The 20,066-nt window shown below is 40.1% G+C and overlaps 1 protein-coding gene across 1 annotated transcript in view; it reads right to left on the bottom strand.

Annotated features, from left to right (window-relative positions):
• The window catches only part of PHLPP1 (PH domain and leucine rich repeat protein phosphatase 1), a gene marked incomplete at its 5' end in the record, with an annotated part of 137,010 nt that overhangs the window by 52,226 nt on the left and 64,718 nt on the right, over positions 1–20,066 (bottom strand). The window contains 2 exon segments of the mRNA XM_054285449.1: positions 9,769–9,894; positions 11,915–12,111. Coding sequence (XP_054141424.1) covers positions 9,769–9,894; positions 11,915–12,111 — 323 coding nt within the window.

The following is a 20,066-nucleotide window of genomic DNA, read 5'->3' as shown; positions in this document are numbered from 1 at the left end:
CCCAGCTCTCCTGCACAGGTGAAGCAGCCAAAAGACTCCAGTACAAACACCTCATGCCAGCAAGACTCGGGGGAACAAAAATAATTTTAACTTGTCACTTCTCTGCTCTCCTTATCTCTGTACAAAGTTTTATAAATAGACAGGTCACGTCTACTTTTTGCCCTTGTGCAAACCTCTAACAACTGAAAACAGCATTAGCAAACATGTGTGGGGAGGAGGAAATGTGAAGGGGATTAACCAGAAGTTGGGCTCCCCTACTTTTCATGACAGGAGACTAGAAAATAAATCATAGATGTGAAAGCAAGTGTCCCAAGTTTAGCATAAAGATCTTGAGAGCAAGAATTTGACAAAAAAGATGACATTCATCATCTGTTATTTGGAAATTCTGGGTAATATCTGAAGTCATTACTAGAATATGAGTACTTTTGTTCCTCCTGGAGGAAAAGTAGTCTTCTTTTAGAGATAATGTACCGGTATCCATATTACCCAGGGAATGGTAGCAACTCTGTACCTTGGTGGTAGTCACACTGGGATGCTCACACTAAGATCCCTGCAAGGACAAGGCTTAAGGCATAACTTAGAGTTAAGTGACAGTAATTAGCTGTTGCATTAAGCTACCTCTAATTCAGACATGTGAATCTCCATTTGGTGAAGCAAGGAATATTAACATCCTTAGAACAGCTTGACTGAAAATAATTCATTTGTAAATACTGCCAAAGAGGTGACAGTCTAATAAAAATAAAGAAAAACCCCTTTTTCTTCTTACTATTCCTGTTAGATTTATTTATTTACAAAGACAAGCTGCTGTACTGCCAAGCACGCAGACTTTGCAATGAGCAGCCCTCCAGCAAGGACTTTCTTTCAGCATTTTTTCATTTCAGCATGGGAAAATCATGCAGCAGATCCTCATGGAAGCAATGCTAAAGCACATACAAGACACTATGTGCAAATAATGCCTGGCCAATCTGGTGGCCTTTTTATGACAGAGTGACTGCAGCAGTCAGCAAGGGAAGATCAACCAATGTCATCCACCCGGACCTCTCTAAGGCCTTCAGCACAGTCCCACACAACACCCTTATCTCCAAACCATGAAGACATGGATTTGAAGGGTGGACTATTTAGCAGATAAGGAATTGGTGGATGGATGCAGACAAAGCTGTGGTTCATGGCTCTCAGTCAGGTGGAGGGTAGTGGCCCTCAGGATCACAGGTCTTGCAACTGGTGCTCTGCAATGTCTTTATCAATGACATAGTGAGATCAAGTGCACCCTCAAGCAAGCTTACAGATAACACAAGAGAAGGAAGAGAAGCCATCCAGAGGGACCTGGACAAACTTGAAAAGTGGGCCTGCAAGAGCTCATGAAGTTTAGGAAGTCCAAGTCCCAGGAGCTGCAGCAGGGTCAGGAGATGACCCCAGATGTAAGTACAGACTGCTAGAAGTCATCACTGAGAGCAGCTTGGGGTTCTGGTCGATGAAAAGCCAGACATGAGCCAACTACAAGCAGGGCTGTATGAAAAGAGACGTGGCCAAGAGGGCAAAGAAGATAATTCTCCCCTTCTACTCTGTCCTTGTGAGACCCCACCTGGAGTGCTGCAACGAGGTCTAAGGTCTGTAACACAATAAAGACATCAACTTTTCAAAGCATGTCTAGAGGAAGGCTACAAAGATAATCCAAGGTTGCTCAGAGATGCTGCAGATGCCCCATCCCTGGAAGTGTTCAAAGTCAGATTGTATGGGGCTTTGAGCAACCTGGTCTGCTGGAAGGTGTCCCTGCCCATGGTGGGAATTTTGGAACTACATAATCTTTAAGGTCTCTTCCAACTCAAACCATTCTATGATACACTATAGATTTCAGACTCTTGCCAGTAAGACTTACACTGGAAATTCACTTGTCTGAGTCTTCACAGCCCCACATGGAGAGGGTGGTAGGGTTTTCTTGTTGGTGTTAAGCAAGAGATTATGTTAGGTCCTCAATTGCTGATCTAGGTTCTTTGACACAGCTGTATCATATGGATTAATTCAACAATGAGATTAACTCTTTTCATGCCATTATTCCACTCTAACACAGAAAGGCCTTCTGACCCAATATTTTGCAATACAAATAATCATGGATATAGCTCAACTGGCCTGTGGCCAAAAACTGGTCTCCAGCACTCATTCCCTCTTCTACTTGGAGACTTTAATCCTTCTCCACTGACTACAGAAGAGGCCTAAGGAGAGTAAATGTCCCTAAAGTTAGGTTTTCCTAGTAATTCCTCTCCTTTCTTCCTTGCTGCTAGACTTTGCTTGGAAAGGCTTTCAGTGTTACAGCCATTCAGTTTCAAGATCAGCTCCGTTATCACACCTTACACACACCAAAATTCTGTGCAGTACGTCAGTCCCTGCAATCCCCTCCTGTCCTATGGGGATGTGCTTACTGTGGACTCTTGGTTCCCCTGAGCTTCAATAAGATCAACATTACATTAATTCTCCCACTTGTGTCTACTCTTTCACTTCCAGAGATTACTGAAATCATTTTGGGATCCTTCTGGCTTGAGCACACCTTAAAAGATAACATATACAACTCCTCACTGAGCTTCCAGGTGATGCTTTCCTATAATTAAGCAAGAGCTGCACAAATTCAGCTTCAACAATACCAGAACCTGATTTAGAGGCTTCAAAAGACAGGACTGGAATGCTATTCCACATGCGTGGGCGATACCCAGCTTTCTGTTCTCACTCTTGGCTGCAATACTTCAATAATCATTATTAACTGAAGGCAGCAAGCCCAAAACAAGAACCACAGACTCTCTAAATTCCAGCAAAAGAAAAAAACCTAAACAGCGAAACTGTAATTTCTCTAAAATACAAATGAAGAGCTTCAAGTCACCATTACACTTTAAAATCAGCTGAACTGTTTAGACATGCAAAATTAATCAGCTGAGACAAAATATCAGGCTTCCCTCCTGAACCATTAACAGAGACTGACTACACTGAAACACATCCAGAAGTTAATTTCCAAAATGTCAACTAACCTCTAATAACAAAAGGCACAAAAGAATAGGGTTTTCAGGGAAAGAGGAGGAGGAAAACTTTCAAGTGTTATCATCAAAAGAGCAAGAAAACTGGCTTCAAGTTTGCTTTGCCCAATCTTCTGCTTTCACACTTGAGATAAGAAGCCATCAACAGCAAGAATGACCAGATATGACTTCAGAGCAAAGGTCCCAAATACTGAGGATTTCGCACACACAGAGAAAAGGAAGTCAAGTTCCGCATGGAAACCAGAGGTCTGTTTATGTTTGAGTATTTGTAATCACCACCAAAAGGAAGCTGTGGGTTTATTTTTAGGGATCTATTTTTAGTGACAGCATTATCTCAACATTGTCATTTTATGGTATTAGGGGAAAAAATGGTTTCCTCGTACTAAACTTAGAGTCATCATATTTCCTGTAAGTAAGGATCAGCTCAAAAAAAGACACCAAAAAATGAGAAAATCTTCCTGGGTTCTCTTTCCTTGACTAGATGTTGAATCAATTTTTCCAAGAGGCTAATGGTGCTGCTTAGTCTCAAGTGTGAAGAAACATAAATTGTTATTCACAAAGAAAACGAGCTTTGCTTAAAGGCTATTCTCAAAAGATGCTCACTGATGCTGGCAGTATACTAAACGAATTTTTAGGTCATATTAGAATAAAGACTAATTTTTCAGCCTCCAAGCTCAAATAAGAAACAAACCAACTACTTCATGGTCACCTCCACAGTGACCAACCAGCAGGTTCCTGACCTCCAACCTGCTTCCAACACACATGAAGCCAGGCAGCCCCAAATCACAATGGTACATTCAAACACACAGACTAAGACTATAAAGCTAAAAGGAAATGTCAGAAATTCCTCACTGCAACACAAGTAGTCTGTTGTACACAATTTCCTGTGGAATGACCACAAGTGACAACCAAGAGCAAAAGGTAAAAGCAAAAATGCTAATCTAGAAATTCAAATTGCATGGAAAGTAAAATTCTCCACAGTATTCCTCCAGAAGGTTATCTGTTGCTTAGGGGGTTTAACAGACACTTGGAAAGGAGACAGTGCATCCAGTGACATAAAAGTTGTCAGCACTGTAATAAGTAACATCCCAAATATCTTAAAATAAACTACTTTATCCTTGCATATGATTTTTTCCTACACTCACCATTGGGGCTGTTCTGTGATCAAAGCTGTGCAAAAAGGTATTCAGAGCCCATTTTGACCAGTAAGCATTAGAAAAGCCTGTCCCTAATGCCTCCAGAAACAACTGAAGCTTGGTAATAAAAATCACTGCAGTGATGAAATCTGTGAAGATAGCTCATTACAGTATCCAGAAATACATATGAAATAGGCCAAACACCTAGAGGGCAAGCCAAGGCAAATACAATGCAGGGCTAACTTAACAATGAGATTCGTGGCTTCAAGCCTTCTGTACAGACTGGAAGGTGTACTTTGTATTAAAAAGCTCTGCAAAGTCTGTGTTCCACAATGAAGCTGGTGCGGAAGCTTCTCACACAACTTTTCCTGGTTGACCATGGCTGACAGGAGGAAGACAAACACTAACATCTGAAAGTATCTGAAATAGGGATGAAGCTATATGCACAAGTGGATATACCTTATTTCCCACCACTTTAATTAATGAACAGAATCTTCTGTGCTGAAGGAAAAAGCAGTCCCACAGTTGATGATCTATCCCTGTCTCAAAGGTGGATGAAGCACAGCTGAAAAGCAGGTACATCTTAAGCAGTAATGCTCAATTGTTGCTAATTGCATTTCCTTAGCACACTTTCTGTAAAACACATCCAAAAGCTAATCATCTTGGTCCCCTATTTTGGAAATATTTTTGCAGAACTGGAGTCAAGGTCAGGAATTATTTTCTAAGTTCTGCAGAATTTATATATATATAAATGTGGTCTGTAGCACCAAGTATGTGTTCAGAACTCAAACCTTTTCTCCTCATCAGAAGTAAATATCGTATCACTAGAGTTACAGACCAGTTTTACAGGGCTCATACTCCCCTTTTTTTACAACAATTCTCATATTTGTACTGAAAAAATAAGAAGACTGAAAAGTTAGAAGACTGAGGCAGATGGTCAGAACTAGGTAACTTTAGAGAAAAAAAAAGCAAAAAGCAAAACTAATAATTTTACACTGCTGCTCCAGGTAGATCTCTACACAAGCTGAGGAAAGATGGAGACTACAGCTGTAGAGGCTCCTGCATTACTTACTTGTACAGCATAAGCTAAATTCTAATCTGTTCTTATTTTCTGTTAGCTTCACAGTGCAACTAAATGTATGAAGAGAGCATTCCGCACTGACATGAAAGGAATAAAGCCAACATAGCGGCATGCCCTTCTCAGCTGAATTTGCTATTCTTGCTATTTTTACTGTGTTTTAAACATAATGTACACTGACATCATCTCTCCTTTTTCACAGGCTACAGTTGTTAGGAACACCACATACTTCCATGACAGACATTAACACAGAGACAACTGAAACAGGGAAAAGAAAATATAAAAGCACACGAGAGAAAACTCTTAAATTTCGTAGGTTTTAAATCCTATTTTTGGACATTCCTTGTATTTTCAACAGCAGGCCTCTTTTGCGTGCAGGCATCTAAGCCCCACATGACAACTTGTGCCCAGGCAGAGCTGTCCAACTCTGGTCACTGCTGTGCAGACACACAAAGCTCTGCCTGCACATCTCTCCCCACCTACACAGACATGCCTTGTTCACAGCCCCTGTCCCTCATCTCCTCTCTTCCTCCACCTGCCCCACTGAATCAAGCACTAAAGCAGGAAATAATTGTCACATGAAGCTGCTGACACCCTTCCTGCTCTCCTGCAGCCAGGAGGGGAGAAAGAGGGTCTGTGGGGTCACATAACTCATCCCGGCATGCCCAGAGGGGCACACCGTTTCCAAGAAGATAAAATTCTGTAATGCATCCTGGCATAAGCTCTGCAATACTGCATTTCCTAGGCAGACCTTGACATCACATTTTAACTGCATGCCTCGGAACATAGAGGACTGCTAATCCTTTTATACTCCACCCAAACCACCCATGTCATGAACTGTATCACAGGCAATGTTCACAACAGAAATTTCACGTGATGAAAAATTGCTAGGTTTAGCTGATAGAAGCATCCAACAGCAGACCACATCCCAAATAAAAGCCTCACAACAGCAGGTCCCATCACTCCCTAACACCGTATGTGTAACACCTCTCTCTCTTCTACAGTAAAGGTGTAGCTTTTTAGCTTTTGAAAGTGGCAAATTTAACAGTGAGGTCCTCCTCACTGTTCAACACACGTTCTTTGCCCTGTCCTTCTGCATTTGACATTCAAGTAGCAAACAGTGGCAGATCTGCTGTGCAAGTAATTGTGCCAGTTCCATAACTATCATGACAACTTTATGCAGACAAAGTTCTTTAAAGCTGTGAAGATGTCCCTTTCTTTCCCCTCTGCTCCCCCTTCCCAGTTGCATAAGCCTATTTTTCAACACTTGGCAAGAGAACGAATGCATTAGATCACAAAGGACCAAATCTGTTGCTGTTGTTTTCCTTTTAAGCCTCCTTAATTAGCCCTCCAGTTTTTGGAAAGTAAAAGGAAAGAAATGCACTGTGGTACAGAACTACCAATATTAACGAACAAGACGGATCTCCAGCTTTTAAAAATATTCTGTTTGAGGCTAAATCAGCGTATCTAAAAGTGGCCTATTTGGAATAAGTATGTCACCAAGTTCGATATTTAGGTCAGTATTTGTGCAATAATTCTAGTGTGTCCTGAAAACAGAAGTTCTGTTCACCTCAGGACACATCCACATAGGAAAACCAATCCCAATACCTATTCACCTTCCAAAACTTTACAGAGGCAGAGCACGAGAGCGGTCTTGGCTGTGATAGATTCCACTGTTAGAATGAATCTGATTATACAGGAGCAATGCTTATTCTTAATTCAATTAAACTCCAGTCTCCACAAACACAAATTCAAATCTTTTCTAGCATACACATATTTATTGCAGGAGTGATGCATTAGGATTTGTCTCATTCTGAACCACCACTAAGAAGTCAACATTGCCAATATTCTATGGGGAGAAAGACTGCAGAGCAACCATTCTTTGCAAGCTTCCTTTCAAGACTGAGCTTGTTATTTAAAAGTTAAAACAACATCATCTTCTACCTCTTCTGAAGTATACAGAAGATAGATATGAATTGCTTTTTCATAGTTAAAAACTGAATTGAGCCATTTTAATGAAGTATTTTACCAGGGATTTCCTTCTGCAATAAAATTTATAATTAAAGCTTTCATTACACTAAGTAAGAATCAGAAGCCTCAGTTTTCAGCAGCACGTATCAGGAGCACAAAGGAGAGAAACTACTCTGAAGAACTACCGCTGAATATAAGTTAACACAAATGTCCCTTTCAGAACAAATGTCATTAAACAACATCTATATTTAAAATACAGTCTTAAATATTATTCATAACAACTCACAAAAGTGCAAGTACTATATACAACATCAGTATTAGGGAAGAATCTGTAAGCACCATATGACCTAGCCCATAGTAAGCAACTATAAACTAAGTTTCAGAGCCATAATAGCACCCTTGCTAAATATGCTTGCTTTTAGAAACACAGTGCTTTACTCAGTATTTTCTTAGTTAGCATGATTGTTTCAGCAGCTTTGAACTTGATTAGTTCCCAAACACCTGAGGCAGAATACCTCATATAAATGTTGGGTTTTTTTCTCAGCAATAGGAAATGAATGTTAGTTTGCCTGAACTACAGAGCTGAAGATTCAACTTTTGTAATTTCTTTATACATGTAAATCAAGTGTGGTGCACCTTACAATTAAGCTCTTTGACACAAACAGCATCAGCTGAAGGAAATCTGAGTTACTTTTGCAGCATTACTAGTTCCCCTGTTTCTGTTCTTCAGAAACAATGTTACTGTGCAGCACTTCCCACACGACTGCCTTGCATACAATCATGCTTGTCTCCGTTTTTCTGTCTCAGGACAGGAACACCAAACATCAAAAAAACAACTTGAAGTGGCAAAATATTGTTTGAAAATCCATGAATGCAGAATGCCAATTTTCAGGTTTGGGGGCTGGGGAGTTGGGGTTTAAAATGCCTTTATTTTTCCTCAAAGCATGTTTTACCAACTAAAAGAATAGCATAGTTTCTTCACCTCCGACAGTCTGAAAAGACACTTGAAACTATGTATTTTCTTTCTACACTTACATAAGAATGGGAGGTTATCATGAGTGCATGGGGATATGTTCTCATGCTGGCTATCATCCCGATGCTGTTAGTCATTTGGGTGAACCAGAGAGAAAGAGAGAAGCACAGCATGGCACAAAACAAGCTTATGCTGCCAGTAATTCAGAGGGGCTTTCTGGCCATTTATCTCTAGCTCTGAAGTTCATTGTTTTCCACTGTTTTCCTCACTCATTAGATTTGCCTTTCATTTATCTGATGTCAAACCCTCTGGAGATGAAAGGACACCACTGTCCTAGAGACAGCCCCAAAGCAGCAAGGGCTCAAAAACCTGACAGACCGTGCCTCACCATCTCATAAAACACGCCTTGGGGATTTTTACCTTGAGGCTTAACAGAACTAGGCAGATATGCCAGAACAGCTTCTTTTAAAAGAATTTTAAAACTTACTAGGAGAAAAAAAATCCTAAAAGACGTTTTAAATTATGCATGTGCTAGAAGGTGCATTAGTTACTGTTTGAAGAAAGTTTGACGTCCAATCAAACTTTTTAAAAAGCTCACAACCTAGGCTGCATCATTGGCTATCAGCTGGATAATACATTATTGCAATCTAAAGACAAAACAGATCTAGTGCTACATAAGTGTCTCCAAGTACTGCTACATAAAACTAAGTTGCTTTTACATAGTAAAGAGCATGGAGTGTCCTATCAAGTACAGAACTAATGAGCAGTTTAGAGCTGACTACAAAACCAAATAGAGCACGCTGAGAGCACAGTAAAAAAACTTCAGCTGTAGTAAGTATGAAAAATAAAATGGTTCAAGATATATAAAGCTTTAGCAAAAAAGTGGCAGGGATTAAGAGATAAAACAGACAACTGCAAAAATACCTTTCCACAACAGAAGGTGGAACTGAAGAGTAAACAAAAAAATGCAGGCCCTAAATTCCTATAATTAATTGTGTTCTTAGCCCAGTATAAAATTTACTTTACAAAGGTTTTAATTAGCAACCTTTTTTCACTGACAGAAAATTATTTGCTTATTACAAATAACCCAAAAATCAGTTATTAAACTAGAGAGAGGTTCAGCAACACTTCAAAGCAGGAAAATATTCCTTTATTTGAGAAATTTAATATTTAGGTTCTATGTAAGTAATGAATTTTTAAAACCCTGACATTACTTTAGGTTTTAATAACACTGAAAAAATGCTTTTTAACCGAAATGTTGACAGTTATATTTGTCATCCTTGTTGTTACAATGATCTCAGTAGATCCATCCAGCTGATAAGAAAATGGAAGAAGTTCACTACAGCACTTTGCTTACACAACCTCAGTAGAAAGAAGTGTGGTGTAAGTGCAGAAAAAACTCACCTCCCTATTGCCTGTCCTCATGCCTATTACCACGAGTTCTCAATCTGGGTATTTGCAAAAAAACACGAACAGCAGCAATAGCAGTTCTTGACAGTCAAAAAGGAACAGTACTGCTGCATGGAAAAGACTGAACTGGGGGAAACTCTCCAGACATCCCATTCACAGCAGAGTCAGCAGCATTCTCACCTTTGATGCTTGTCGCAGCCACCGCAGATATTCAGTGAAGTTATCGAAACAAATGTAGTAGGTCTGGCTTTGAGGTCCAGAGGAGCTAAATGCTAAACAGTGCTGGTGCTTTTTCACTTCTTCCACCTACGGCAGAGACACAAAACTGTGAGTCAACAAGAATCAACAAATCTCTTTGCAGAACTCCCGAAAGGCAAAGTTAAAGTGTGCCCAAGAGCAGATCATCAAGGAGAGCCAGACTAACCATCTCAACCAAGCTGGATCTTGGGTGTCAAATAAATATGAAATCTACACACACAAGCAGGAATAAGCAAAGAAGAAGGACAGAGCTAACAGAGAAAACCATCAAGAACATAAACATTTTAATAGAAACTGAACACCATAAAAGGTTTCCAGTGAAATGCATTTAAGACTGTTTTTATGCAACCTAAAAAAACACAATTTTTACTCCCCGGTTATTAAAAACAGGCTTAACAAAATGCTGCTCTTACAGCCCAATTAAATTCTTTGGCATTTCTCAACTTGTTAAAAAACATCCAGAGTACATCATTCTGCTACCATACACGAGAAGTCCCACACAACTTATGGTCTCAATGTCTCAGTACAGCATTTTGGAAAGCCTTTGCAAACCAGGAAGTGCAGAGTATTTATGGGGATGAGGAAGAATATTTTTTGAGCAATAATTTAAAAAACACTTAGTTCTGTGCCAAGCACCCTCCTCCCAAGCTTTGTCAGCAGAAGCCCTCAGTACATTTTTCTGAGCTTAGTTATCCTTTTCTTTTAAAATTTGTTGTCAACTTTCTGCTTAACACAGTCTGCATGTTTTATATCACATAAGGCATTTCTGTGCAAAAGCTGCTTAGAAATTCCACATTAAGCAATTAAAATGCTACATAATCTTTTCCCTTTTAAAATTAAAAGAAATATATTGAGATGAAAAGAATATTTATCTCAAAGAGAAGGCTGATGGGAACCTTAATCCTGTCCTTTTCAGCAATCCACAGCCAAGAACACAATTCACTCTCCAGAGTTCACACACTGTTGCCAAAAGAAGACAATGTTTCTACTTCAGTATCTCCCAGGAAGAGTTGGAGAACCATGTGAAGAATCATAAAAGAGGCAGGAAAAACAGCTCGTAGAAGGCAGCTCTGCTTTTCACACTGCTAGTATAGAATATTAATGAATCAACTCTAGTCTGCATATATAATACTGTGAAGCTTGTTTCTCTCCAAATAACTCTTTAGAATTCAACTTAACAGTATGTAAGGTAAAGGAGGATTACTTAAGCTGTAAATTCATCTTCAAGATTATGATTCTCTTCCCATTACCTCAGTTAAACAAGCCAACAATAGTTTTCTGAAACATTGCTTAGGTTAAGAGTGATGTTGTAATCTTACTGTCTTCACTACAGTTTCACAGAAGAGTTAGGGTTGGAACAGACCTCCAGAGGTCATCTGGCTCAACCCCCTGCTCAAGCAGGTCCACTTAAAGCCTGTTGCCCAGGACCATGTCCAGATGCTTTTTAAGTACCTCCAGGGGTGATGGATATGCCATCACTCATCTGGGTAACCCACGGCAGTGCTCAGCCACCATCCCAGTGGGAAAAACATATTTGCTTGCGTTCAGTCTGGAACTCCTGGGTTTTAGATGTAATCTATCAGAAAAAAGTCCGGTTTTTGCTTTTCACAAGGCAAAATGTTTGTGGCTGTTAGCTTACAACAGACCACTACTCATACAATGCTGAATACAATGTTCAGAATAAGCCCATGCCCTTATTTGTTAATTTTCAGAACTAAAGAATAATCCAGCATGGATAAAACCTCAATGAGGAGGAACAGCAGAGAGCATACACAACAGACCTGCATGTATCCTTTGGCTGTATGCTACTGCATACATAAACCACACAACACTGCACACAAGAAAAAGACACTGATTGTGCATCCATTGCTTTTCTTTGTAGTTTTAAGTCAAACATTCTAAATCATTAAATATGACCAGCCATAATCAAAAGTCACTTATATACTTTGAAAATCCCATTTACAGAAACAAGCTTTTGGAGGGTCAGAATGATCCTAATTGAATGCAATCTTCTCTTCATAAAGAGACACGGGTTAATCAAGCAAATAAATGAAATAAAATATCTTACTTTTCCACCAATTAAAGGGAGGACATGCATCTTTCCAGTCTGGCTTTCTTTTACTGATGAGACAATTAGGCATGTTCCACAAAGGATAGCTTGGCGTCTTGTCCATCTGTTGACTGGCAAATGTATTTTCCCTTTTCGAACATTGTACATTCCTGAGAGCTGAATCCGTTCAGAGCTGCCAGTGCTGTGGGGCTTTCCTGAAATAGAAACAAAAGCATCCACTTAATCACAGAAAATCTTTGCCTCTTTCACTCAAGTCATCCTGAGACTTGATCAGGAAATTTTCAAGCTACAAACTGCAGCATGGCAAACGATGTACAGCTTCAAAACCATGCAAGCAGGTAATTTAATATTAGCTTCAGTACAGTCTTTTTCCATGCAGGTTGGTATGATGAGGAGCAGGTCACATTAAGTAATCTGCAATAACCATAGAAGCACCAATTAATGGTATCAGCCTTCTCTCTGGAACCTGGAAATCAAATGTTCATCCACAACAATAAGGAATTGGTTCCTGTTGAGTTCCCAAGGCGTGTGCTAACTGCAGAAGGGGGAGATGTAGTGCATGCTGACCCATATCTTTGCATTTCCATGTCTCTCCTGGCTATCCTTCAGGTCATGGTTCAAACAGCTTCAAAAGCTTCCCAAAGAACACAGGCCCTACCTCCCCCAGCCCACACGGCTCAGTCCAACCCCCACAGCAGAGGCAGCACACTCAGCCATTACGTTAGCAGGGGCAATGTAGATGAAATCCCTCAAAGACCCTGCTTTAGTCTGAGTAAAGATTTGGAAAGAGTGAGGTTATTTTGTGTATATTACAATGAATTCATTATTTTTAGTAATTCAGATTAATAGCATAACTACCAATTAGACCAAATCTGTTAAATTACTTTAAATATCTCAGATTCTACTAATCTAATCTATTAATAAGATTCTACTCTACAGAAAACATCATGAGCGATGGCAACACAAAGACAACCATCTCTCAACTCTGTTCTTTCAGGATGTAAACGGGAGGCACAATTTACTCATTCTAATCTGATTTATCTACACCAAGTTACCCTATCAAACCCTAAACAGTCCAGCCCAGATCTGAGTAATCCAAATACATGTAAGTATTTTGCAAACAGAGACAAGAGCTAATCATGTTCAGGTTAAACCAGTTCAAATTTATGTAAGAACACCAGTGTCAATGAACTTTGGGAGGGAGCTCCCCTGGATAAACAAACCAAAGGGTATGTTAATTTCAAGTAGCTTCCCCATCACAATAAAAGATAAATCACTAATTTCCCCACACTAATATTTACCAAAATTCCTAAATACAAGGAAATAATAACTCATTACGACTCCAGAAAAGCAGAGTTGATTCTAACACTAATATTTCAGAGCTGTGCCTACTGATCTCCAGCAGTGACAAGTGCTGCACACTATTACTTCAACTTGCTATTATTCCTGCTTGCATGACAGCTCATTTGTCTCAATGAGTCTGCTCTTGCCTTCAAATTGTCTACAGAAAAATAGAAGATACCTACCACATGCCCTATCCACTGCCATTCTCTTACCCCTGCCCAGCCCATGCCAATTCTTGTCCTTATCTTTAAAAGCAGCCTTTTTGAATCTTCCTGCCAATTTAATGAGCCAACACTTGGCACAGTTACCCTCAAGCCTTGCTCTGCTCTAATAAACACCAGCATTTAGGCTACCAACGTCTGCCAGTTTGGATCTGCAGGAACATCACTGTTGCTTGAAGCTGAAACACAGAAACTTTAATGCCCACAAGGTATCAGCATCAAATTCAAAAATAGGTGCTCCAAGAAAGCAGTAGTTACACTGCCAAGCAAATTCATATCCAGCCACAGAAGCTCTGGATTAACTCTTTGCCTAACACAGGGAAATGGGACACCCATTCCGTGCAAAGCCACAAGACAACTGATAGAGAATACAAGTGAGTAAATTAGAGCAACTCAGCCTTAACAAACACAAAAGCTGAACCAAACACTACATTTGGAATATGAAACATTTAGTTCTTATAGTAACTGAGAATTTATCTAGCTTGTGCAAAATGTCTCAGAGCACTGATTAAAGAATTAACACACACAAACAACCACACCTCTCTAATGGAGTAAAAAGTGCTTGATAAATACTAATAGCACCACTGTATAAGGAATAGCTGTCAGGGATGTGTGCAGCTGCACCTCTAAAATTTTGTTTTATGACCTGATTCCCAGGTCTGTTCTCTGACTATGTGCTCTCTAACTTCCCAGGAGAAGCAGAACATGCTGCTGATAGAAACCCCTTAAGACTGCAAGACATAAATTCAATCTCTTGGGAAGACAAGCTCATTAGCATTTCAACAGAACCAAATGCAACTTTCACAAACATTCAGGAACAAGAGGCATAATTTGCACTTAATCTGGGCAGACCTGTGTCCTGGAAAACACCAAACCTCAGAAATGTTTCAGGAATATCATGGATAGGAAAGAGTATGAGCTCTGGCTACAGTGCTGCAGCCAAGATGCTTGGTAGGAAACACAACATCATTCTGGGGCAATCAAGTAGTAGCATGCATTATCCTGCCTAGTCCAGTGGTAAAAAGACTACCACACTTGGTACTCACACTTCACAAGGAGTACTGGAAAGCTAGTCTTGGGAAATTTACAGGGGAAAATAAATTCAGATGCCTGAGAAATCTGCTTTCTAGGACCAGACCCTCTTGGACTAAGTACATTATGTTAGGCACAGCTGGAACCGCAAAAATACTCAGAAGTCTCCGAAAAGTAGTTCCTAAAATTTCACGTAAATTCTCAGCATTTGTAAGTCGCAAGATTAGTACCATTAGTAAAGGTTTACTCAAATACCTGGAAGAGAGCTATCACTAGAAGTATTCCTGCTAGATATGAACTGTATTTTCTCTCAAACTTCATATTTGACTAGAAAATTACTGGAATATGAACCTTCAGTTACTCCTACAAATACAAGAAAAAAAAAAAGCAGCCTTTTGAACTTCAAGGAACCCTTCAAAGGATTTAAGGTGCTTTTTTCCCAGCAAGTACTGTCCTTTGCTAAGTGAAAACCAGAAGGTTTCTTGATGAGAACATACAGAAATAAACACTGGACCAATTTCATTAAAGCAAATGGTTTCTCTCTTCCATTTCTTGTCTACTTCACTACATAACCAACCATCTGGTTGCACCAGATGATCTTTCAAGGTTCCTTCCAACCTGGGCTCTTCCCTGATTCCGTAACTTGAAAAGCTCATGTTTAATATTGGATCACATGTTGTTGCCTGAGACGCAATCTGCTCACATATTCAGTTTTCTTCCTGCTTAAGGACTGTCATCATTGATATTTGATAAAACACTGTGATACTATTATCAAGCAAGTGGGGGGAAAAAAGAGTCAAAAGCTACTGGCTTATTTTGATTTTAAACAGAGGTTAATCAAGGACATACCAACTAGTTGTGGAACTAAATTCCTAGATTTATAAATCCGCCCAAGTATTTTTTGCAGGTAACAGTGAGCAAAAGCCGTTTGAAAAGCAGCAGTCTTGCCTACTAAAAAATAAGCTTGGACGGACTAAGCTTTGAAGAGCTCAGGTATTAGCTGCCAAGAGAACATAAAAGCAGGAAAAGTTTAAATGACAGTGTGCACTGCCACAGCAGAAGTGGGATGGGTTTGGAAAGAGTGTGAAGCAATCTAAGGCTGGCTTAGATTCCTCACTTCAGGGAGGAAAGCAGCAGGTGGCAGAGTCTCCTGCAAGAGGGCTCATCCCTGACAGGCTGGGGAGTGGAGGACAAGGGAAAGGCTCAGAACTGCACCTGCCTTTTCTATGACCCGGAAAACAACCAAATCAGAAGGCAAGTGACATTTTTTCTTCCAAGAGTACAGAAAGATGGGGAGCAATTTGGACTACAGCAAACTGCCTTCAGGCCATGAATCAAACACCACAAATTACAGCATAACTACAGCATCACCACCAAAAATCTGTTGGTTTTGAGGTACCCTGCCTCTAACAGTGCCAGTGGAAGCACTGTTTTCAGTAAAAGCATCAGCAGTTCTGAAATTATGCCCCTCAATCTGCCTCACAGACCTCCAATTCAAGATTTAGAAGGCTGCATGAGAGTCACATACTGAGATGATTCTTCAGTTTTAACTAACCCTGAAGGAAGCAAATGAGTTTTCACAGGGGCCTGTGATAATATACCAAAGCCAACAGTCATGCAGATAAAATGGCAATGATGATCCTTTGCGACTTGAAACATAAATTTGAATTCTGCCAAAAACTTAAAATATAATTATTGTTGCACTGATCAGAGTGAAGGCAAATAAGCCAGAACATCCAGAAGAGTCACATACCAGAAAATGTTTTTCAAATGCTAAGCCCAACCAAAGCAGTTTGAGTGTTTTAGCAAGAAACCATAAAAAGATTATTTTTCATTCCTGTCAGGTCTCCAAGACTACAGCAACTCCTAAGCACCCCCACAACAGGACTTTTGTTCTGTGCAAGGCATTAGAAGAGATGCCTCAAGGAATTATGAGCAGACCACTCATTTGGCTATCTTGATATTCATGGCTGAATTCCTCTCAGTTTTAACTCCTCCCAAGTCCTGGAGGGAAACTAGCGGTATTCACAAGAATAAAGAAAAGCAAGGAATTTGACTGAAACAGCAGGACTGTCTTTAGAATCACAGAACCTACCCTGCTTCATAGGAAGCAGAATGGGACAGGGGTAATCTTTCCATGATGTTAAAGAACTAAGATCTCACCACAAGCAGCCTGGGAAGCTCCGGGTACACAACACACTGACACCCTGCTTGGTGCAGAGACTTCAAACTTTATTAAATAAATACCCACAGCCACTTGCTTTGGATTCTGGAGCAAAGCTCTTTATCCCAGCGATGAAAGGCATATGGAATAAATTACCATCAGAAGTTATAAAATACCAGCTCATTATGGGACATAAAAGTACTTGGGGAGGAAAAAAAACCTCTCTTCAGCAATATGGCTGATTAAGTTGCAAGTACTTCGTATTCCTCCCGTTTGAAAAGTACAGCCAATAAAGTCTGTCTCTAAAGAGCGACTTAAGACACTACCAAAATAAGAGCAGGGGAAAGTGTTGATATAAGAAACACGTTCACTTCTGTGCAGCAGGTCTTATTTTTATTACTAATATTGGTTTGATGGAATGAAAACTAAAAATTCCTCGTGACCTGCATGGTGCAGGCAGCCCAGCCAGCTGGAGAGACTGCCCACCCCCCAAGCCATCTCGGGTATTTGCCAGTGGTAAGAGAGGCTTAAGTTATTATTCAGCAGGAATACTGTCAAAATTTGAGACTTCTCAGAAGTGACTGAATTAACTCTGAGTGCCTAATTTAGGGATGTACTTTTCCTGCTACAGTTGGGCAGCTACAGAGATCATTATCCTCCTCTGCACAGTGTTGGGCCCCCAACCCAAGGCCAGCATTGCATCAGCCCTACCACATCAGCTGCTCCTCGCACGGTGTCCCCGAGCCCTTCCAGACAAAACAGGCTGCTTTCATTTCTTGCTTCTCCTTTTCACTGAGAGGCCTTAGGGACAGCTCATGGTGAGCAGTTCAGCATGGAGAGCAGAGGAATGGCACGTAGGGGCCAGGGCTGTGACACAGTGGCTGCTGCTGGAGCAGATATGCAATCAAACCCACCCACGGCTTTCAGCAAGTCATTTCAGAAACAAGATATTACACACACATATATTCTGTGAATTTCAATTCTTGTACGCATTGGAGCAAAAGAACACCCAAAAACCACCATTCAGTTTTGAAGATTTTGATCTGAATCCAGTTGGGAAAGCTGGGCTATTCCCTAGCTGGTCAGGGGGAGCCAGCAGGGTGGGTGGCAGCCCCTGAGTTCACACCTGGAGAACCATCTCCACCACCTCACTGAACTGAAACCAGAACAGCTCATCCCACCCTGCCTGTGAACCTGCAAATCAAAGCTCAACACTGGTCCTGCCTAAATAAAAGTGCAGAGAGGCCTCGATTAGCTCAAAACGTGGAAAGCCCTTGAGTGTCTTTGCCCACCTTTTGGGAAACTATGCTGCAATTGCTGTTGCTGAAACCTTACGGCCAAATCATTCTGCAGATTTCTACTTTTGCTCAAGTCCTTTCATTAAATACAGATGAAACTACTGTCTGCAATGTTTTTGAAGTTTTTCAGTCATGTAAGGCTGCTTCCCCTTTCATTCTTGTCAAACTAAGGACAGCAGTGATGACTTCAGGCAAGCCCCAGTGCAATGAGATAAAAATAAAGCAGCAAGTGAGATTTAAAAAAAGAAAAAAGAGAGTGGCAAAGGAAGCAAAAAAAAAGTAAAACCTCAAACTATTGTACTGCTCTCTTTTTTTATTTGAAACTTACAAAGAAAACCTACATACAGACACATGCTTATTAGAAGTATTTTTTCTTGTCCCCACTGTCTTAATTTAGAAACAAAGGCACAGAATTAGCAGGTTTTATATTTAACTAAGACCAAAGATTCACCTCACAGTCTCTACTAGCAGGTTGCTTTTGCAAAGGTAACAGAACCAAGAATATATATCAAAGTTTCACCTGTCAAATCATTCCAAAATTAGCAATTGAATTTTTTCCCTCAAAGCTACTTAGACTCTCAAAGATTGCTGCAAGACTTAACACAAGGCTGCAGACTGATTCTATACTGCTTGGTCAAGGAGGAACTTGGTCACCATTATACTGTTCTTAAGGGCATGTAACTATCAGCATAGTCCCATAGTTTACTCATTATATTCCTCATTCTGCTGCACTCTCTATTGTATGGGTGCTGGGGGAAACTGAAGTAGTTAAGTATCCTTTAGGAATTAGCAGTTCAGGCTCTACTACTTGAAGGCTCTATCTTCTTCTGAGAAAGAACCGCAGACTCCAAATGATGAATTTTACTGAACTGTGTTAAACTCATTCTTTTCCTTAAGGAAAGAAAATTCAATATGAGACAAAACTGGCAGAGTAGAACACTGATAACCCTCTATTCTTTGTAAAACATGCTCCTCCTACTTTACAGGAAGATCACCCTTAAAAGCAAGGATTACCATTACGTGATATGATACAATAAAACTTAGTTAATAGTTTTATAGCCATAATCCTGCCTTCTACTTCAAAGTAAATCCTCACTGGAGGAAAGGTTTGTATGTATTTAATAATTCAGAAAATATCCCTCTTTGCCCACTGAGACAGAGTTTAGTCTTTGTTCACTTGATCATTCCCTTTACCTTGTTCTCAACAAGACTCACCATCTTGACACAGGAGCCCTAAAACCATGGTATCAACACGTCCAAGGACATCACAGGCAAAATGCAACAAAAATTCCTTCTCTGAAAAGCTTTTCTATCAAGTGACACGTAGATCCATGGATGATGGCTGTAATACCTATAATGTCAAAACCTAAGTATCAAAGTATATAAGCAAATATAAGCAAAAGCTTCTGAAGGAAAACCTAACAGTGATTCAGCAGAATTCATTGAAGAGTCATTGCTAACCAGCACAACTCCTACACTAGGACAACCTAATAAAGGCAACAAGCTAAAGCAGGATATGTAGCAGTGGACAGGATGCTATTTGCAATTTAAAGCACCCAAGCACAGTGGAAATTCATCTGGATTACTATGTAGAGACAGCAAACACAAAGCCTTGGAATGCAATTGCTCTGATTGTAGCAAGTGAACTCAAGATCTAGCTGCTTCAATGTTATTTTGACAGATTTTGAAGTTCAGGTTGTACAAGCAAACATCTATAAACACACAGTGACCACCAACAAACTGAAAAGCCACCTGGTTCTTAAACTCTTCACCCCATCTATCCCTACAGACTACTCTTGCAGCTGGAACACGGATCCTTCACATTCACTCTCAGACCTTTGCATCCCCATTCACTTCACTTGTCTGCAGGAAATCCATGCAGGCAGGGTTGTTTACTTTAGCAAAATAAAGGCACACTTTATGTCCAAACTTCTGCTTGGAAGCAGAAGTTTGGTTTAACTTTTGTATTAAAAATACAATGGAGATGCAGGCTGAATTCTGTTGTTTTGTTCAAATATCTCATTTTGAAGAAAGCTTATAAAAGGGAGAGAGTCACCTAGCAAAATTCAATACCAACTCTTTCGGGAAAG

Source organism: Melozone crissalis, unplaced genomic scaffold (genome assembly GCF_028551555.1).
Source record: "Melozone crissalis strain CALT ecotype California unplaced genomic scaffold, PUWL_Pcris_2 ptg000042l_1, whole genome shotgun sequence".
NCBI lineage: Eukaryota > Metazoa > Chordata > Aves > Passeriformes > Passerellidae > Melozone > Melozone crissalis.
This window is presented reverse-complemented; position numbering and strand designations above follow the sequence as displayed.